A 20,572-nucleotide genomic window follows, 5' to 3' on the forward strand; every position below is an offset into this window, starting at 1 on the left:
CCCAGTGATGCTGGGAGTCTGGGCGTCACACACAGTCCTGGGGTCACTCAGAGGCCGATCAGAGGAGGACACTGGCCCAGACTCGGGAGGACAGGCACCGGAGGTGGGGGCAGGTAGCCACCGGGGACGGCGTGTGTCCTGGGGTGTCACTCACGGCCCATCTGCTTGCAGAATGGCATCATCACTGGCGTGTACCCGGCCAGCCCCTCCAGCTGGCTCATCGTGGTGGTGGGTGTGATGTCAACCATGTATGCCAAGATCGACCCCTCGCTGGGGATCATCGCAAGAATCAGCCGGACGCTCGACACCACGTGAGTAGCCCTTCCAGACTGCAGGTGGGCTGGGAGTCGCCCCTTTTGGTTCTGTCGGCTTTTTTAGCAAATATAATGGCTCTTCCTCTCCTGGTTCCTTTGAAGCTTTGCCGTGTGTCTGCTCCCTTCTGGTGTTCGGTGCACGGGGCCTGTGGTCCTGCCGCCTGGTCTCCAAGACCCGGGGCCAGAAGGGCAGCCGAGGCTGGGGCCGCGGGAAGGCCTGGCCGGCAGGGGTAAGGGATGTGGGTCCTGCTCTGGAGTCTGGCGCAGAGGAAGCTCCAGGGGTGCTCTGGGGAGTCCTTGGTCCCTTGACTTCGTGTGTGTGACTTAGAACCCCCGGGGCAGGCACCTCAACACTCTGCTGGGGTTTCAGACTTTCCAGGAGCTTAGAAACAGGTTCTTGACCTTCTACCAGACATTTGGCCAGGAGGCACCTGTGTGCATAAACACAGGCTGGCTATTTAAAGGGCCAGGGCCTCTGCTTTTCTTGAAAGGTGCTTAGCTCAGGCTCCCCCGAGACTGGGGCACAGGCCACTGCTGTGCCAACCCTGGGCTGGCCACTCTGACCCACCCGCCCCCGCCTGGCCACACCGAAGTCTGCTGCTCATGAACGGTGGGCGGGGAGGGACACTAGAAACCCGTCTTGAGGCTTTGTCCCATGATGGGTGCTGCTTTCCGAGGTTGCAGAAGTGGACAACCAGCCAGCCACACTCACCAGCAGCTGCAGAAGCAGTGGCCAGGGGATGGGGTGGGGTGCTGTGAGGGTCAGGTGCCGCCCAGGGGCCTCTGCACGATCCCCCCCATCTTTTTAGTCCTTGAGGGGCTGCAGGCCCACACCCTGCAGACAGCTGCTCCCTCACTTCCTGGGCTGTGCTGTTGCCAGCTCCTGGTCAAACCATTGTAGGTTGTTTTTTTGTTGTTGTTTTTTTACCGATTTGTTTTACTTATTTGTGCATACAAGAGCTGGGGTGCAGGCCAGGGGTGCGGGGATGAGAGGATTCATCAGAGACAGAGTGGGGAGCAGAACAGGCAGACTGACTGAAATCCACTGCTGAGGGGAGCAGCGGGCGAGTCAGGAGAGGTCTGCCGCGCCATGTGGGTAGCTCCCTGGCTGGGGATTGAACTTGTGCTGCAGTGGCTGCGGACAGCTTCATATCGAGACTGAACCCCTGGGCCACCAGGGAGGCCCCCGCTGTGGGTTTAGCACAGGCTTTTAATTTGCTCTCAAGCTGGGCTGTCTCCTAAACTGGATTACGTTTAGAGGGGCTGGCTATTTAAAGCCCGTTATAATCTGGGTGTTGATACGATTTGTTTCTTTGTCCTTCTAAACCAAAGGCAGTAAACTGGGCCATCCCTGGCCCAAATTTAGAAAGAGCAGGTTAAGGGCCAGTGTCTCCCAGGCTCATGGAATGTTCTGGAACCGTCCTCCGGACAGGGCATCAGACATCCCCTGGCTACTGCTTCTGCAGCTGCTGGTGAGCATGGCTGGCTGGTTGTCCACTTCTGCAGCCTCGGAAGAAACAGTTCTTAAAAGAAAGATTTTTAGCTAATGCTTTTTTTTTTTTTTTTAAGATAACTATGTACATCTGTGTTACAAATCCTGAGTGTCCCTGAATTAAGTCTGTCTCTTCCTTTAGTCACGTAGCACTTAGAGATGCAGAACACAGGCCCTGTGCAAGACAGACTCTCGGACCCTAACTCCAAGTTTGCTTGGGGATGGAGACTCCCAGGAAGGAGCTCCAGAGGTCACGCCGCCCCGAAGCAAGACACGGCGGGTTCTAGAAAAACACACATTTGGCACCAGACCTCCGTACTTTGAAGATATATATATATTTTTAAGATTTTATTTATTTTGTGTATAACTGTGGTGCAGGCCAGAGGTGCAGGGGATGAGAGGACGCACCAGAGACAGAGTGGGGAACAGAACAGGCAGAATGATGAAATACACTGCCGAGGGGAGCAGCGGGCAGCCAGGAGAGGTCTGCTGCGCCATGTGGGTCAGCTCCCTGGCCGGGGATCAAACTCAGGCCGTGGGGTGATAGTGCTGAGACTCAACCCCTGGCCACTGGGGAGGCCCCTTCATAATATTTTTACCGAGTCACTGAAGTTTGATAAAATGTGAAATTGGTGGCTTCCAAACGCTGGGGATCCTTTCAGGTTTATTGGTGGTTCTATTTGAGGCACGTTTAGTTTTTATTTTATGAGTGTGTAGCTGTTTTCCCAGTGACGGGAACCGAAAGCAAAGCCGGCGCCGGCTCGTGCCCACTCTCCTTTGCCTAAGAGAACCGCGCCCCTTAGCTGGTGAAGACTTCTCCTCTCTTGGGGTTTATGTTCACGTGAGAGTTTGCACGTCCGCTCCTTCATGACTGGTATTCCTGCTTAGATCAGACACAAGTTTTTTGGGGGCTGTGATTCTGGTTTTGGAAGGGAAACAAAACTAAACTACCCACAACCCCCTCAGTCCTCCCATCTATGTGAAGTCACCCAGAGTCCTCTGTCTGGCTGTCCTGGCATCATCCCAGGTTCTTTCCATTTTCGCAAACGGGGGTCCGTCTCCTTACAGCCAGGTGGTGCCCGTGAGGTGGCGCGGCCACCTCATCCTCAGTGAGCGTCCAGGCGCTTCCATGGCCTGGCTATGGCGCCACAGTGACCACTGTGGGGGGCAGCGCCCCCGTTCTGAGCCCGTGCTCTCTGGTAGATGCCACAAATGGGGACTGCGGGCTGTTTTCAGGGTGTGTAGGAAAGCCCCAGGCCTCTTCCCAGCAGCCACACCAGCTTGCGCTCCCCAGCGGCGGGTCAGGCCCCCCCCCCCGCACTCCCACATCCTGGCTGTGGGGCCCTTGGAGGCCAGCCCTTGTCATGGGGTGACGACCTCTCTGAAGGTGAGGCGCTTTCGAGCGTGGCCTCCTGGTGCTCTCTGGAAGTGTGTTCCACGTCTCCCGCCACTGTTGGTGGCTTTGAAGACCCAGAGGAGGTGCTGGGTGTGCCAGTGAGTTGAGGTTCTGCCAGCGCTGGGGGACCAGTGCTGAGCTCAAGGGCAACAGTCCAGGACGAGACGGGGGTGGGGGCCCAGGAGCACCGGCGGCGCCACGAGGGGGCCCGGGGCCTGGGCTGGACACTGTCATGGAGTCACTGTCAGCGACCACGACCCTGGAGAAGTTGCGCTTTGTCTCCACCGGCCCCTGCCGGCCAGGTGTGCTCTGAGGACCCCAGTGCATGGCTGCCCCCCCACCCCAGAAGGGAGGCGCGGGGTCCTCGGAGGGTCGGTTGGCCGTGTGTGGGGTCACAGGCAGCCACTCCGGCCGCAGCCCCCAGCCCACGCTACCGTCTCCAGGCCTCCCCCCTGTCTCCGCAGCGGCTACATGTCCAGCCAGACCAAGAACGTGGTCAGCGGCGTGCTCTTCGGCACGGGCCTGTGGGTGGCCCTCATCGTGACCATGCGCTACTCCCTGAAGGTGCTGCTGTCCTACCACGGCTGGATGTTCGCCGAACACGGCAAGATGAGCCGCGCCACCAGGGTCTGGATGGTAACGCACGGCCTGGGCAGCTGGCGGGGCTCTTGGGCGAGGGGCGGCCGAGGCGGGTGAGCTGTCCTGCCTCTAGGCACCATGGGGTGCCTGCCGAGATGAGGGCGCACCCTGAAACCCCCACCGTGAATGTCACGAAGGTACCAAAGGCTCCTTTTGTGCTCGGACCATGGACTCAAGCTGTCCCCGCTTAGCAAATACGGGGGCACAGTGCAGCCCTGTAGCCGCAAGCCCTGGTTGTATGGGAGCCCCCCAGATGGAAGCAGGGGAGCGGTTACTGCAGCAAGCTCGGTCACTCCGGGACAAGGCCCGTGTGGGGAGGCTAGGCACCCCCACACGCCCCTGCTCACCAGGGTTACCGCCTTGAGCGGCCCCCAAACTCCTCCTGGCAGAGGAGGCGGGCGACCCGGGTGCCGTCAGGAGCCCTCCAGGGCAAGGGGTGCTGGCCGGGGTGACGCAGGCAGGGCCTCCAGGCATCCGTCAGGCTTCCCCTGCACTCACCTGGCTGCGGCGAGGGGCTGCTTGCTCGGCGGGGCTTGAGTGTCAGACACAGGCCGAGGAGAGGTAAACAGCACGGCGAGTGAGGAAGCAGCAGCAGCGTGCGCCCCGCGGGCTGGCGAGGGTCCTGGGCGGGCTCAGCTGGTAAAATGTGCTTTTCCCCCCAAAGTGTATGGTCAAGGTCTTTTCCGGCCGGAAGCCAATGCTGTACAGCTTCCAGACGTCTCTGCCGCGCCTGCCCGTCCCCGCCGTGAAGGACACCGTGAACAGGGTAGGCTCGTGGGGACCCCACTCACGCAGGCCTCGCGGGGTGGAGGTCACGGGACGGTGCGCTGGCCTGTCTCCCGCTGCCAGCTCTCAACGCGTCCCTGGCAGGCTTGTTGTGTGAGACCTTTTTTTCCTTCAGTGGTATCGGTCGGTCTTAGATTTTGTTTTTAAAGGGCCATATTTTTCATAGACAAACTGCCTGGCAAATATTTTTAAACCATTTTGTTGAGATAGAATTCACATACTGTCCAGTTTATCCATGAGCGCGTCCAGGGGTTCTGGTATATCACAGGGGCACTCTAAGTCGTGGCAAATGTACACCTAACAGAAAAGAGACCATTTTAGCCATTTTTAAGTGAACGATTCTGTGGTGCCAGGTGCGCTCACAATGTCCTGCGGCCACAACTGTCTGGGCCCAACACTGTTCCATCACCCCAAACCCCAGGCCCATAGGCAGCCTCAAGACCGCCACCTCCCCATCCCCCTACTCCCCAGCCCCCGGCTCCCACCAGCCTCCTGCCTGCCTGTGTGGACTTGTTGATTTTGCTCTTATCTCGAGTCTTCTACCCGTGGAGTCATGTACGAGGCGGCCTTTTGTTCTGGCTCTTTCAAGTAGCTGTCAGGTTCACCCATATTGTAGCAGCTCTCGGAACATGATTCCTTTTTATCGCTGCGTAGTACTCCACTGTCTGGATGGACCACGTCTGACCACCATCTGTTGATGGACATGTGGGTTGTTTCTCCCTTTTCACTATAGTGAATAGTGCTGCTGGGAACATTCGAGTACATGTTTGGCTTGGGGACCTGTTTCCAGTGCTTTTGGGTTGTGCCTTGGGGCAGAATTGCTAGGTCCTGTGCCATCCGTGTGTGGTGGTCCTCCAGGCTGGCTTCCACCCAGCTCCATGAACCTGCTTACACTCCCAGCAGCATTGTAGGGGGTTCTGTTTTCTCCTTGTCCTGTGGACCCATTTAAAACACCATAAGCAGGAAACTTCTAGGCTTTTGAATCCAGGCTTAGTTATTGTGGCCTTTTCTGCTCCTCTGCACCCAACCCTGGGAAATGACGACAGGAGCCCCACCCCTCATCCTACCCACCTCCCTGCCTCTCCACGTCCCTGCAGAAGGGAGGTGAAATCCCAGCTCCTCTCTGGTATCAGCCCAGACTGGGTGTGCCCAGCTCGGAAGTCCTGTGTCCCACCGTGGTTTGTTCAGAGCACGATTTTCAGTTGAGTGCTCTTCAGAAGGTTTAGTGGCTGGTCCATTTGGGGGTGGGGCCCTACCTTTGAGGCCCTATGTGGAGGGCTCTGCAGTCACGCTGCCCCCCATGGCTGCTTCACGGCAGGCGGCCTGGCGGCTTCGGACATCGCCGGAGAAAGGCAGGGCTGGGCAGCGGTCTTGCTGCCGCAGGTCTGTATGGGTGCTGTGTTGGGCGCCCTCACCTCGGGGCCTCATGAGCCAGAGGCCTCTGGCCACAGGGGGCCCAGCATCCTGACTGCTATCCCGGCGCCAACAAGGCACAGACGCATTTACCTGCTGGTGACCGTCACCCAAGACGGCCTTTAGCCCCCTGTGAGTGGGCAGCGTGACCCGGCAAGCCCCGCGGGAGACGTCGGCATCCTCTAGGTGTGCGCAGTAGCCGGGCCCGGGGAGGACGCTGCGTCCTGACCTGGCTTGTTTCCTCCGCCCGCGCAGTATCTGGAGTCCGTGCAGCCGCTCATGAAGGAAGCCGACTTTAAGCGGATGACAGTTCTCGCGCAGGACTTTGCTGCCAACCTTGGCCCCAAATTACAGTGGTATCTGAAGTTAAAATCCTGGTGGGCGACGAATTACGTGAGTACAGATACAAGCTGTCTCTCTGGGTGGGTGTCTTTGTTCCTAACTTTTTGGGATGGCGTCTTCGCAGGGAAACACTCTCCTGTCTGTGGCCAAGCAAACTTGCGGGGCGAGCGGGAGAAAAGGGGAGAGGAGGAAGTGGGTGCAGGTTTTGAGGAGCAGCTCCCAGGAAGGAAGGTGTTAAAGTGACCCAGGCGGGGCCGTGAGGGGTCTGGCAGTGGGCGCGGGGCCCGGTGGGCAGCGGGAGGGAACGCGAGAGGCTGGGGGCGCATGTCACGCTCTGGGTTGATCAGGCGCTGGCTACGTGATGTGTAAAGTTTGCACACATTTTCACAGGGACCTACTACGTGCACACTGTCCTGCGCGGATTCATACATCCACACAAAGTGAAAGAAAAATGGTCCCTCCACCCAGATGGATGGGAACAGCCCAAAGCTTGAGGGGTGTGGTCGGGGGAGATTCCTCTAGGGGACACTGGGGGCGTCTTGCTGGGGATGACAACACCCCATCTTAGTGCTGAGGCTCTGAGAGGTTAGGGTGAGGGTTGGGGTCATTATGTGACATTGGCTTCTTCGGGGACACTTGGAAGCAGGAAGGGGAGACTCAGTCTGTGGGGCAGCTCTGGGTAGAGCTGACTATTAACAGACGTTACAGTCCGACATGTGTCACCTATTTCCATCTGCTGCTTTTTTAATCACGCGTAAGCTACAGGCCAGCTACCTCCTGGCTGCGCGTCCTCTTAGAAAGACGCTCTTCCATTCCCCCTGCTTTGCCTCCCTGTCTGTCGGGGCTGCCTTTTGGGGGAGCAGCCCCCCAGGGCCAACGGAAGTCGCACCCTCCCCGGCCTCATCCTGCGGGGCAGCCCATGGCCGCCCTCACCTGGGCTCTTCCGCCTGCACCCACAGGTGAGCGACTGGTGGGAGGAGTACATCTACCTGCGAGGCCGGGGGCCGCTGATGGTGAACAGCAACTACTACGCCATGGTGAGTCGGTGGCCGTGCCGGGGGCCGGCGGCAGCAGGGGCCGCCCCACCTGGGGGCTCAGCCGCGTGGCTCCTCCTGATCCCGCGTCCGCTGTCGAATCCAGTTTTCCTGCCCTTCTTCACGCCTGTTATCCCCTCGCTGTTTCTCCTGAGTCATCATTGGCTTCCGCCCGCTGTGTCTCTCCTTTGCAAGTTTTTCTTTTCAATTCGCTTTCGGCCCGAAAGGTCTTGAACTTAGGTAGCGCTGTTGGCCGGCTGGGCCGAGCCCCCGGCCACTTGCTGGTCAGCCGGTGTCCACCCGCCATGCTGGCCCCGGGCACGCCCATGTCCGTCTCCCACAAACGGGCCCCTTCCTCTGCCACGGTCCCGCTGCCCCAGAGCCCTGGCGCAGCCACACCATGGCCCGGCCTCCCTCCCCGTGGAGAGCCGACATCGAGAGCTGGCCGCTGCGCTGCCACAGAGGCTGATTGGCTTCTGTTGGCCGCGGGCCCCTGGTCCTGCCGGCCTGCTCTGTCTCTGCTTTTCTCGTTATGATTCCGTGAGGATCCTGGGGGGGGTGGGGGGACGTGGCACACCTGTCCTTTTCCGCCATTTGAATGATCGACCTCGAACAGACTGTAGTCTGTAGTGGCCCAAGATGACTTGAGGGCGTGTGTTCTTAGAAAGAGCAGAGTAATCCGGATAGAGGCCCGGCGGCCAGGCTCTGCTGTCAGGCAGGGTGGGGGTACCGCCGTGGGGGACGTGTGGGTCGTGGGGCGTCCCCTGAGTGTGGTCCCCTGCGTGTCCCCCCAGGACCTGCTGTACATCACCCCCACGCACATCCAGGCAGCCAGGGCTGGCAACGCCATCCACTCCATCCTGCTGTACAGACGCAAGCTGGACCGGGAGGAGATCAAGCCGGTAGGTGGGCTGGGGGCCGGCAGGCCGGGTCGGCGGGGGCGCTGGTGATGGGCGCGCAGGTGTTCGCCGACCTGGTGTCTTCGGTGGGGGGCCAACCACCCCTGCAGAGGCCCCCTCCTGCCTCTGTCTCCTCTCCCACCCCCAGTCCCCCACGGCCCGTCAGGGGTCCTGGACCTGCCGGTCACTCGGGACTGACCGGCACTTTCCTGAGTGGGCTGTCCAGGGACCGCACAGTGTATGCATTGGCGTCTGCTCCGCTCTGGAGTCCCTCCCTCAGTGTAGCCCGTTGAGGTTCCATTCTCCCGTGCCCCAAATGGACAGGCTTCTGGGGGCACCAGTTCTGGCCCCCTCATTTGCTCGGAGGAAACAGCACGGTTGGTCTGCCACTCTCGAGCTGCGGGCGTGTCTGTCCCAAGCGCCCTCGTTTCATTGTCACTTTGCACGTGAGGCGCCGCAGCGGGTGGCCGGAGGGGCCCTGGCCGGCGCCCCACGCCTGGGCAGCCACTACAGCCGCCCTCAGGGGCCCTGCGGACGGGCCGGCACGTCAGCGTGCGGTCCTGCTTCGCTCCTGACTCCCCGGGGAGCTTTGGTTGGTTTGATGCACGTTTCTATTGCAGATTCTCCTTCTGGGGTCCACAATCCCGCTCTGCTCCGCCCAGTGGGAGCGAATGTTCAACACCTCTCGCATCCCGGGCGAGGAGACGGGTGAGTGGCCCCGGCCCCCCGCGGACCAGCCTCACGGCCCAGGGCGTGGCTGTTCAGGGTCTTTAGTTGGGGGTCCTGGCGGTCCTGGGTGGGCGGGTGAGGTGGCCAGTGAAGGCGCCACCCGGTGCTGGCCAGGCCTGCCAGTGCAACCTCCTCCTCACGGCTCCCTTGGCGCCTGCTCTGGCTCCCGCGGGGCTGCAGGCACACGGCGGAGGTCGGGGCTGGCTCCAGACCGGGGCATGATGCCACAGACACATAGTCAGGCCGTGCGAAGTCTTGGCCTCCCAGTAGCCAGAAGTGTCACCTTCACCTGTGGGGGGCTCTTGCGGCTCCCCGGGGGCAGCACAGGCTGCGTGTGGCGGATATCAAACCACAGGTACCCCCTTGACTTGCTCTGTGCGAGGCGGCCCCAGACCTTCGAGTGTGGAGACGATGTCTTTGGGGTGCAGTAAATAGAGCTGTGCCTCAGGGGCACTCACGCTGCTTGTGCTTGGGGACCCAGACTCGCCGCTCAGCGGCTGAGCTTCCAGAACACAGGGTGGCACTTAGTCTGCCCTGGCCAGGACACCCTTGAGAACGAAGGAAGAGACCAGGGCCCTGCGGGATCCCCCGGCTGGCCAGGGCTTGGGCCGTGCTGGGTGTGAGCCTCAAGCAGCCGTGCCGGTGGGGAAGTATGCATGTGCGTGCACACCCCCACCCCCACATGCACACACCCTGTCTGGGGCCTACGGCCAGGCCGTGGAGACCAAGCTCCTTGCTGCTCTTGAAGTTCCCGAGCTGAATCAGCTTTCGGGGAGTCTCTCCAGCCGGTGCGGGCAGGCTGGGGGCTGTGTGTGGGGCCCCGGTCCTTGGCTGACCCGGCTGGTAGTGTTCCTGTGGTGAGCTCAGAGGTTGTGCAGATCCCGGCTCTGGGTGTGCTCGTGGGGCTGGGGGTAGGGATTTCCACTGAGAGGCAGGCGTCTCCCTGTCACCTTTCAGAGTCGGGGCCGGTGCCCCGCGTGTGGGGGGCTGGCGGGAGTTGCCCGGGTGGGTTGAGGAAACGCAGTGTTGGCACCAGTGGCTGCCGAGAAACAAGTGAGGTTGGCTCTGCCCCGAAGTGTGTTCTGAGATGACTTCAGTAAGGCGCCGCGCCTTCCCCGTCAGGCCTTGCCCGCCCCCCGGTGCTGCTGCCCGTGCCTTCTCCCTCTGCTGTCGGGTCAACTTCAGGTCGCTGGGCACTGGGTGCTGCCCGAACAGGGGTCACGGTGCGGCAGCTGGTGCCAGCCCAGGCCCGTCTGGGCGTGAGCGTGCCTCTTCCCCGTGTCCCCACGGCCGTCCCCCTGCGTGTCTGCGTCCTGCCCCCTGCCCTTGCCAGGACCCGTCCTGGGTAAGGCCCCTCCAAACACAGCCACCTCCTGGGTGCTGGGGCCTGCTCGGGTAACGGCTCGGCTCCCACCTCGGGCGCAGGGATGCAGGCGGGTTTTAGAGACAGAGCCGATTCCACTCACCTCGACGCCGGCAGGCAGGTTTCTAGAGGCTGTTCCGGCTGCCCAGGTCACTGCCAGCCGCTGACCTCAGCGTTCACCAGCACTAGAATGTGCGGGCGCCGGGGCTGAGCCGGCACTGCCTCGCGGGGTGGGCGCCACCTCCGGCTCTGACCTGCGCGCCTCGTGTCCCCACAGACACCATCCAGCACGTGAGGGACAGCAAGCACATCGTGGTGTTCCACAGGGGCCGCTACTTCAAGGTCTGGCTCTACCACGACGGCAGGCTGCTGAGGCCCCGCGAGATCGAGCAGCAGATGCAGCGGATCCTGGACGACCCGTCCCAGCCCCAGCCGGGGGAGGCGAAGCTGGCGTCCCTCACCGCTGGGGAGAGGTGTGTGTCTGTGACCCCGGGGTGCCGGGGCAGCCCGGGCTCTGCCGATCCTCTCAGGTCAGGCTTTCCTCTGACGGGCAGCCCCACGCCCACCCCGGCTGCCCTCACCGTCTCTGTGTGTGAGGTGTGGACGGCTCCGGGCAGGGACGGGGAGCGGCCAGGGGTCGGGCCTTCTGGGGTCTGCGGGGAGCCGCATCCAGGGGAGGGACAAAGTGAAGCCATGCTAATGGCGCTTGAGAACCTGCCTCACGTGAACACCGCGCCTTCCCCGTCTGCAGGAATTACACAGACAGAGCGGAGTTCTCGGCCTCGGCTCTGTGCATTCGGGGGGGATGGTCCTTTGGGGGCATGCTGTGCCTTGTAGGGTGATGAGCCACATCCCTGTTCTCTACCCATGGGGTATAAGTCACAACCCCCCCGTGAAACAGCCGAGACTGTCTCAGCCTCCCCCAGCTGAGCGTGCCCCTTGCCCTGCGCCCCCAGGAGAGTGCTGACCTGTGTGTTTGTGGGCTTTTGGCCCCTCAGGCCCCCTTGGGAGATAAAGGGCCGAGACAGCAGGCAGTGACCCCAGCTGGAAGGCCCAGGGGCAGGACCCAGGAGCCACACGAGGAGCCCGTCTGGGCGTCTCTCAGGGAGTGGGGGTCATGCCCGTTCCACGTGTCCCCTGGGATTTGGCTGCTGGTGCCCCCACCTGCAGGGGGGGCTGGCAACAGCTCCGCGAGCTGGTCCCCGATGGCTGGGACAGCTCACACTCGGCCAGACGCCCTGGGCGGCCGAGCTGGCAGCCCCTCTGCGTGGTTGGGCTGTTGCCCCGTGCGTGGCCTGGAACAGGACGAGAGTCGAGGCCCTGCCGGCCCACGGCCAGTCGGCAGCTGGAGAACGCAGTGGGGGGTGTCACCGAGTTGTTTCCCTGCCTCTTGCCCCGTCCCCGCCGCAGAGTCCCCTGGGCCAAATGCCGCCAGGCCTATTTCGGACGTGGGAAGAACAAGCAGTCTCTGGATGCTGTGGAGAAAGCCGCCTTCTTCGTGACGCTGGACGAGACCTCGCAGGGCTACAAGAGGGACGACCCCGTCAGGTCCCTGGACAGCTACGCCAAGTCCCTCCTGCACGGCAGGTGTTTCGACAGGTACGCCCTTGCCTCAAGACGGTGTTTGCCCGGACAGGGGAGGCGCTCCCGGCGCCTGGGCCTCGGCTGCGACCTCATGGGGCCCTCGCGGGTTCTTCCCCGTGCGTCAGAGCAGAACAGCGTTGAGCGCGGCACGGTACCGGATGCCCCGGTGGTCTCAGGGGATAAGATGGCAGAAATGCAGGCTTTGCACGTTCTCTTACCCAAGCCCACACGCACACCCCACAGCTGAGGCAGGAAGTCTGAAGCTTCCCACTCTCTGGGCACAGTGGGACCCGCGGCGGAGCGGCTAGTGAGGGCCCGGGGCCCCTGGTCTCGGAACCAGGCCGGAGAAGCTGGTGGACGAGTCCCATGCGGTCGCCACCCGGCTGTCCCCTCCCTCTCCTCTCTCCGTGAGGCCCCATTAGGCTGGGGGTTCGCCAAGGCAGGGTTTGTGGGCCCTGGGACGCCTGGCTGTGCGCGGCCGGCGCGGGGCCTGGTGGGCTTCCGCCACCTACAGACACGAGGGCCCCAAGTCCCCGCTCGCTGTCGCGGGTTGGGGCGTAGATGAGCCCACCCAGGTCCAGCAAACACATGGTTTTCATTTGTTTTGTCCTTTCCAAACACGTTGGTTCCATAGACATTTTTCTTCCACGTAGGTGGTTCGACAAGTCATTCACCTTTATCGTCTACAAAAACGGCAAGATGGGCCTGAACACGGAGCACTCCTGGGCCGACGCGCCCATCGTGGGGCACCTCTGGGAGGTGAGGCTTGCGGCTGCTGGGCCCCCGGGGGGACCCCCAGACCCAGTCTGACGAGGGTCTGATGACAGACTAAGGATTTCGCCCACCCCCAAGTCACTAGCGTCACAAACCAGCGTTATGCCCATGAAGAGATAATACAGTAAAAAGGCCAAGAACTTGGGGTCCCCAAACCAGAGCGCCTGTCTGGTTTCTGGTGATGCGGGTGCCCGGAACGGCGTCCAGGGCCAGCTCCTGGGGGCCCGGACGTGCAGACGGCAGTGACTGGGGCAGACCCAAAGCTCACTTCACTCGGAATTGAAAAGCAGCCGCTGGCGCTGTTTCCTAGGTTTTCTTATCAACCACATTTCAAGCCACATGGAAGCGACCGATGTAACCCTTGCTTTCTAGCAATTCGCCGTGCCCTTCCTCATGGCATGGAATTCTCACAGTTCCCGGGTCAGTTAGAACCACCAACCTGGGGCTTTACAAGTCAGCGTGGGTGGCCTGGATGCCCCCCGCCTGTTGTAAACTCATTGCTCTGTGAACATGGGCTGTCGAGAAGGGGGTCGCTCACCTGTAGGGCAGCCCGGAGGTCACTTACCTGTAGGTCACTTACCTGTAGTGCGGGGCAGCCGGCCTGACAGCACCGTCCGGCTTGGCGGGACTTGAAGTGAGGCTGACCGAGCAGCCAGCCCGTCGCGGCTCCACGGCATGTGAGGCTGTTCCTGGAAGGTTGTCATTGTGCTGCTGCTCCGAGCAGGGCGGGGCCATGAGGAGGCCCCCAGGCCGCCTGCGTCTATGTGGGCAAGCGTCTCGCTGCCCTTCGGAGGCGCCGGCCCGGCTCACCTGCCTGGAATGATGTAATCCCAGTGTTGTAAGCTCGAAGACATCCCATGCGTTAGCTCATTCTTTGTGCTTTGAATGTCTGTGAAGGGAGAGAAAAGAACCCAGTGGGAAAAAAGAGAAGAAAAAAAAGCAAAACAAAAAGTTCTAGCGGCCTGGAGTCTCGACATTTCCTCTGAGGAGGCTGATCTGCCGGTGTCTTTCCCACGGCCGCGTTCTAGAGGCTGCCCTGCTTGCCCGTGGCCTGTAAAGCTGGGCGTGACCCCACCTGCTCTGAGAGTGTCCCCCTGCCCCAGCCCCTCCCAGAGCTGCCCCAGGCGCCCCCGTCGCACCTCCCTAGATTTCGGGGGACAGTCTCAGGTCAGGTCAGGTCTGGGCAGGCACCTGCTGCTCCTCCTCTGGGGAGGTTTTCTCCCCGGGGCAAGGATGGGAAGGAGGAAGCCGAGCGCTCTGGCCTCCAGACAGCCATGCGGCCTTCACTTTAAAGCGTCGGGAAGGCACCCCAGCCGCTTGGGTCCCTAACGCCAATAGAGGCCCACGAGCATTTCGGCTGAAAATGCAGCCAAGACCACATGTGCTGGGGCCCTGGCACGGCGGGAAGAAGCACCCCAGCTCCTGACGCCGGGGCTTCCCGGGGGGATGTGGGAAGAGCTGTTCTTTGGTAAAGAGGAGAGGATCTGCCTCTCAGATGGCCGGGAGGACGCAGCGGCGGCCTGTGTCCCAGGCGTGGGAGGAGGAGGGGAGAGGGTGTTGTCCCACACTGGTGTGGCCACTTAGGCCTGGGGTGTCTCCCCGCTCCGGCTGAAAGGAGGCCCCCCCATGGACCCGGCTCGGGTTGGCTTCCCAGGGACAGGAGAACCCCCACGCCTGCTCCGGGTCCTGACTCGGGGTGAACTCAGGACAGCGCCGAGGCCCTTGGCCGAGGCCCCTGCCTGGGAGCCGGTCAGAGCCCAGGAGTGCAGCGCGACTTGGCAGCCGTCTTGGCCGCGCCTCTGGCCTGTCCAGGGCCACTGGGTCCCCTGGGTATCCCCTGGTGCCGCGGGGCTGCCCGGCGTCCCCACCAAGAGCCGAGACTCACCTCTGCGGCTCCTGCCGCACCGGGAGTAACGGGGTCTCCTCTGACCCCCCATTCTGTTCCCCGACAGTACGTCATGGCCACCGACTGCTTCCAGCTGGGCTACGGGGACGACGGGCACTGCAAGGGTGAAGCCAACCCCAGCATCCCGCCCCCCACCCGGCTGCAGTGGGACATCCCGGAGGAGGTAAGTCCGAGCGCCGGGCAGCGGCGGCCGCCCGGGAGCCCATTTAGGCTCTCAGGGCCGGATCCGCCCTGTCTCCACCTGTGCGCCTCCCGCTGGGCTACCCAGGGTGCTCGGGGTGGGGGCTGGGGGTTGCCAGTGACCTTTCCGGAAAGAGCTGAGAAGGACTTGCCCAGCCTCAGCCCCTCCTGCCCTGCAGGCAGCAGGCGGCTCTTTGCATCCGTCCTTGCGCCCGCTGAGCGCGCCCCCTCCCCCCCAAGTGTCAGGAGGTGATAGAAACCGCCCTGAGCAGCGCAACCCGGCTGGCGGACGACGTGGACTTCCACACTTTCCCCTTTGACGTCTTCGGGAAGGGCCGCATCAAGAAGTGCCGCACCAGCCCCGACGCCTTTGTGCAGCTCGCCCTGCAGCTGGCACACTACAAGGTGCGCGGCCGCGGGGCACCGGGGCTGGGGGTGGGGCGGGGCTGGTGCACAGCCCGGCCGCCCCGCCTGCAGGGGTGGAGGTGAGGGCTCCTGCCCCTTCGGGCCAGGTTCTCAGAACCCCCCAGGGCAGGACCGGCTCCCCAAACCCCACATGGAGGAAGAGGCCAGGAGCTGGGGGCACACCGGCTCCCGTCACCTGGCCCAGGGGAGAACAGACCCTTGAAATGAGCTGCAGCACAGAATCTGATTGGCGCAGAGTTGCAGGCACGAGGCTTCCTGGGCGTGGGGTGGGGGTGGGATCGAGGTCGTGCCATGGCCTCGGCTGTACCTGACAACGGAAACCCGGGTTACCCAGAACCGGGCCCTGACCCCAGCTCTTTCCAAAGCTCGAGGTGTCTCCACCCGCCTGCTACAATGATGTAGAAGCATAAAAGCTGGCGACCGGGCATGCGTGTCCTTGTGGCCTGCACGACCCCACGTGTGGCTCTCGTCAGCACTTGCGAGGTGTGGATTGCGCTTCCTCCCCAGGACATGGGCAAGTTCTGCCTCACCTACGAGGCCTCCATGACGCGGCTGTTCCGGGAGGGGCGGACAGAGACCGTGCGCTCCTGTACCACCGAGTCCTGCAACTTTGTCCTGGCCATGGTGGACCCTGCCCAGACGGTAGGTGTCGGCTAACCTCTGTGCTGTCCCCAATGGCTCCCCGCCGTGCTTGTGCTTCCGGCCCAAACCCGTGTGCCCTTTGCACGTTTACAGCACGCTCAGCCTCCCGCCCCAGCCCTGCCAAGGGCACAGAGGCAGGCAGCGGGGCTTGGTGCCCAGCCTCTCGCCCATGACACCCACGTCGGTTGCCGGATGCCGTGAGCTGGCACACGAGTTGGGGGAAAGACAAGGAGCCCGTGCTTGGGGGGGTCACTGGTGCCTGGAGCAAACTCAGGGTGCTGGTGCCAGACGTGGGCTCGGAAAACACTGGTGCCAGCCCCGTGGGTGTCAGCCGAGCAGCAGTCGGGCATGATCCAAGAAAAGTTGATGCTAAAATAGGGATGGGGGTCCAGGTGCGCCCACCTGTGGGAGGCCGGCAGTTCCCCAGCTCACCTGTGCCCTGCGTTCCCATTAAATCTGGGGGCTAGGGGGACTCCTGGCAGGTCTCCTTGCCACCTTTTCGGCGCCCCCGGGGCCCCTGCAAGGCCTCTCGCCTTTCGTCTAGAAGCTTCTGCACCAGCCCAGACGCCCATCCTCTGCCATTTAGGTGGAGCAGAGGCGCAAGTTGTTCAAGATGGCGTCGGAGAAGCACCAGCTGATGTACCGCATGGCGATGACCGGCTCTGGCATCGACCGCCACCTCTTCTGCCTCTACGTGGTGTCCAAATATCTCGCTGTCGACTCCCCATTCCTGAAGGAAGTGAGTCCCCCCTTCCTGGGGCAGGCGCACTCGGCCTTGGTGCAGGGCCCGGGGCGTCCTTGTCCTCACCTCGGATGCCGGTGGCCCCGCTTCAGCCCCCGCACCGCTGGGCCATCGGCTCCCCCGGGACGCGCCCCCAGGCGGCCGCGCCCGACTGTCTGCTGTCAGCAAGGCCCCCCCATCCTCCTTAGTGGAGCTGCCGCCTCCCGTGGAAGGTGGCTGAGTGCGTCCTGTCCGCCGTGACAGGTCCTGTCTGAGCCATGGCGCCTGTCCACCAGCCAGACCCCACAGCAGCAGGTGGAGCTGTTCGACCTGGAGAGGAACCCGGAGTACGTGTCCTGCGGAGGGGGCTTCGGGCCGGTGAGTGGCCGGGAGTCCGCGTGCACGCGTGGGGGCCACCACCCCTCCCAGGGGCCTGTTGCCAGGGAATCCCTGCCGACTCCTGGTGGCGGCTGGCCTTGTCCTGCAAAGAGGGGGCTGTCCCCGGGGAACCCCGCCCCTCCCCAGGGAGGCGCTTGACCTGCCTGTCCTGCAGGTGGCCGACGACGGGTACGGCGTGTCCTACATCATCGTGGGTGAGAATTTCATCAACTTCCACATCTCCTCCAAGTTCTCCTGCGCTGAAACAGTGAGTCCAACTCCGGCCCCGTTCTCTAAAGCAGATTTTCACCCTTTTCCGTCCAAGGGGAGCCGGTCTGTAGCCTCACGGAGGACGGGCGTCCGCGTAGGCGCTTTCCCTTGCTTGAGAGTTTTCAGACAAGTGAATTTCAAGGTCCTCTCCACCTGGGTGTGGCAGAGACGGTGTCTCCTTGCTGGCAGCCATGCGTCTCATCCTGACCTTGGCACGGCTGGGGGAGCGTCCGCCCGCTTGACGCCGGCCTCCCTCCGGCCGCGTGCCCATCCCGGCTTATGCTGCCCTTTCCCGTCATGTCACACTCGATGCCAGGCTCCCCATTGGCAGAGAGACGGGGTCACCTGCCTCCTGTTTCATGGGGTGCACCACGCCCCAGGGCACTAGACCCCCCCCCGTGGCAGACGCGGCCCCATCACCGCCACCGTCCTCTCCCCAGAGTGCACCACTCGGGGGGCCCCAGGTCAGAGCCGGCAGGAAGGGCTGTCAGGCGGGGGCGGCGCGTCGTCACCTCTGTTTGTGTTTGGACGCCAGGACTCGCACCGCTTCGGGAAGCACATCAGAGAAGCCATGATGGACATCATCGCGCTCTTTGGTGTCAGCTCCAATTCCAAAAAGTAACCCCCGCCAGCCGCCGTGAAGGAAAATGAGCTCTCCTGATAAAAACCAAATGAAAAATAGCCGTCGACCCTGGTTGGATTCGGGATGAAAATTGCTCTTTAAAACTCAGAGGTTTTCCTTCTGCCGAGGGGTGGGTGTCTTTGTTTCTCTAGCACGGCGGGCTCGACCCTGGGGGGCGGGGCCTCCCACTTCCAGGCAGGGCCCGACAGCGGGAAGGTTCCATCAAGTGCCCGAAAGTCCTGTGTCAACCTGTATTTATTAAGGGATTAAAGTACCGTTGCGCTAATTTAGGTGGTAGCGGGGTTGTGACTTCTCACGCACCGGAAATGAAACGACGGTTCCTCGGTGTCCGCCGAGGGCCTGGGCCCGGGCGGCGGGGAGCGCTCTCGCGGCAGACACCGTGTGCAGAGAAAGGCGTTGTTTAGCTCAGAGATGTTGACAGTCAATAACCGTTAGTAACGCACTAACCCAGGTCCTGCGCTGCGTGGACGGCGGCCCCCGGCCCCCCCAACCCCGTCCTCTCTGGTTGAGCTGCCTGGCTGCCTCCCCCGGGACGCGACTAGCGTACCTCCTCTTGCTCCCTGCACCCCCGTATCTTCAAAACCCAGTGCCTTAACACGTGAGACAGGCCCCAAATGTGAGGGAGACCGAGGAGAGGTTCATTCTGTGGTGCCTCGGGGCGAAACTGTGGGTTCTACTGAGTGTGGACCACACCCCGCGGCCGGTTCCCCAGGAGGGCCCTGCGCCCGCACCCGCCTTACGCAACACAGGAAAGAATGAGCATGTGGCAGGAATGGGGAGCAAGGGCGGTGATGCGTAAAGGGAGCGTGTGGGGCATGTTGGCCAAGGAATCCAATTCCACGACCGCCTGGGGTCACTGCTGCCCTTGACTGACCAAGGAGAGCATGACCTTTGTCAGGACAACATTAAGAAAGGGGAGGAGTGACCTTGAGATCGGGAGGGCGGCCCAGTGGCCCAGGAGGGGTGGCCACGCCGATCAGGTCACCCCGGTGGGCGCCGGGGCCGCACAGGCCTCCGCACATGGGCGTGTGCCTTTATCAAGAGAATCTCATTGACCAAAAAGCAGCCATGCACTGAGTCGTCTCCAATATTTAAGCATAAGGGATCGTGGGGAGAGCGGCCCTGCAGGGTGCACAGCGCTTGCCGCAGACCCCATGCCGCCCTGCTCGTGCCCTATTACCATGGGAAACCCCGCCTAAATGGATCAAAGACTTTTTCTCTTAAAAGCGGGAAGAAATGAAAAGAGAAAAAAAATAATCACACCCCCTCCCCGTTTCTCTGTGGTATATAAAGTCGAGCAGGTGGGGTTCCCCCCCCCCCCCCGCCAGCTTGGCTTCCCCTGGAAGCCGGCCTCGGCCACCATCAGGCCCGCCCAAGGCCTCTGACCTTGGGGCAGCGTGGCCTGGCCTCCCGCGTGGCAGCACACGCAGCCCACGCAGACCTGGGCTTGTTTCAGGTGTTAAATGTTTCAAGCGTCACCTCGTTGCTCATCAGTGCAGTCGTCAATGCAATTTTATATTCTTCAAAGGAAGGGAGACTGGGTTTTTATTGTACGTGCTGGAGGGGCGGCGGGAGGATTGTGTATTTAGTTTGGAACAAGCCACCGTCTCGGGCTGTGGCTGCCTTTGTTCTCGGACTCCACTGCGTGTAAATACGAGGGGCTCCTCGGTGTCTCTCTTCCCAGAAGTGCAGTGTGAATGTTAACATTAATAAAGACATTAATCCCTGTCTACTCCATGCTCGGGTCTGTCTTGCTTTGCTGAGAGAGGTCATGGGTCGGGGACCGTCAAGCACTGGAGACGGGAGAGGCCACAGCTGCAGCCGAGGCCTTGGGTCAGGTGAAGCAGGGCCCGTGCTCGCGGGGTCCAGGCTCATGCGCCCCGAGAAGGGCAGCTGCTACGGGGCCGGGCATTTCCAGTCCACGCCGTTTACCCATCCACCCCCTGGCCCCGGCCTCACACATAGCAGGTGCTCTGTGAATGTGTTAAGTGGGCGTGCAAGGTCAGTTTTCTCGACTGCCCTACTGTGTGCTGAGCTCTATTGTGGACACTGGGGGCCCCTCGTTCTGGAGATCAGAGGCAGCGGGAGGAGGTGGAGAAACAAGTGGAGGGGCTCAGTGTCCAGGCAGTGAGGGGACAGTGTGGGGCTGGGGTGGCGCTGGCACAGACGGGCGGGGGGCTGGCTCGGGGGCAGCTGGAGCACGACTTGGATAACTACCCCGAGAAAGACACTGTCCTTCACCGGGGGTTGCCCAGGGGACTTCCAGCTTTACCTTAGGAGTGTTTGAGTAGCAGGCTTGCCGTGTTATTAAAGGAAAAAGACATCGTAATTTTACTCCAGAGAAGCCACTAGAGTTTGCCGCAGCCCTGCCCCCCCAGGAGGGGACCCCAGGAAGGGGTGGTTTATGTCCCACTCGCAGCCAACCAGGGGACTTCCCTCCTGTGGGTCAGGTATGATTGTAATGAACTTGTCGCCAATAATAGTTTAGTTTGTTAAGAGGTTTCCCGCGAGAGAATTTAATCACCCTGATCTCTTAAAGTCAACGTGAATGTCCCAGGATGATTTTTTAGATGAGGAAGTCCTAGCACATGCCAGGCTGCACCTTAAATTGATTTGTTCTCAACTGCAAAATTTTCTCGGG

The 20,572-nt window shown here is 62.0% G+C and overlaps 1 protein-coding gene across 2 annotated transcripts in view; it reads left to right on the forward strand.

Annotated features, from left to right (window-relative positions):
* The window catches only part of CPT1A (carnitine palmitoyltransferase 1A), a 32,822-nt gene extending 13,135 nt beyond the window's left edge, over nucleotides 1–19,687 (forward strand). For both annotated transcript variants that reach the window (XM_037517424.2, XM_037517423.2), the window contains exons 3-19: nucleotides 172–311; nucleotides 3,667–3,838; nucleotides 4,506–4,607; nucleotides 6,296–6,433; nucleotides 7,342–7,419; nucleotides 8,211–8,318; nucleotides 8,936–9,023; nucleotides 10,685–10,880; nucleotides 11,818–12,006; nucleotides 12,645–12,750; nucleotides 14,718–14,834; nucleotides 15,092–15,256; nucleotides 15,785–15,919; nucleotides 16,506–16,658; nucleotides 16,905–17,018; nucleotides 17,194–17,286; nucleotides 17,824–19,687. In XM_037517424.2, the coding sequence (XP_037373321.1) occupies nucleotides 172–311; nucleotides 3,667–3,838; nucleotides 4,506–4,607; nucleotides 6,296–6,433; nucleotides 7,342–7,419; nucleotides 8,211–8,318; nucleotides 8,936–9,023; nucleotides 10,685–10,880; nucleotides 11,818–12,006; nucleotides 12,645–12,750; nucleotides 14,718–14,834; nucleotides 15,092–15,256; nucleotides 15,785–15,919; nucleotides 16,506–16,658; nucleotides 16,905–17,018; nucleotides 17,194–17,286; nucleotides 17,824–17,910 (2,181 nt within the window). In that variant the 3' untranslated portion in view covers nucleotides 17,911–19,687. The remainder of the gene's footprint in view (nucleotides 1–171; nucleotides 312–3,666; nucleotides 3,839–4,505; nucleotides 4,608–6,295; nucleotides 6,434–7,341; nucleotides 7,420–8,210; nucleotides 8,319–8,935; nucleotides 9,024–10,684; nucleotides 10,881–11,817; nucleotides 12,007–12,644; nucleotides 12,751–14,717; nucleotides 14,835–15,091; nucleotides 15,257–15,784; nucleotides 15,920–16,505; nucleotides 16,659–16,904; nucleotides 17,019–17,193; nucleotides 17,287–17,823) is intronic.
* Nucleotides 19,688–20,572: the final 885 nt, after the last annotated feature.

The sequence above is a fragment of the Talpa occidentalis genome, unplaced genomic scaffold, assembly GCF_014898055.3.
Source record: "Talpa occidentalis isolate TD23 unplaced genomic scaffold, MPIMG_talOcc4v2.1 talOcc4.17, whole genome shotgun sequence".
NCBI classification, from domain to species: domain Eukaryota; kingdom Metazoa; phylum Chordata; class Mammalia; order Eulipotyphla; family Talpidae; genus Talpa; species Talpa occidentalis.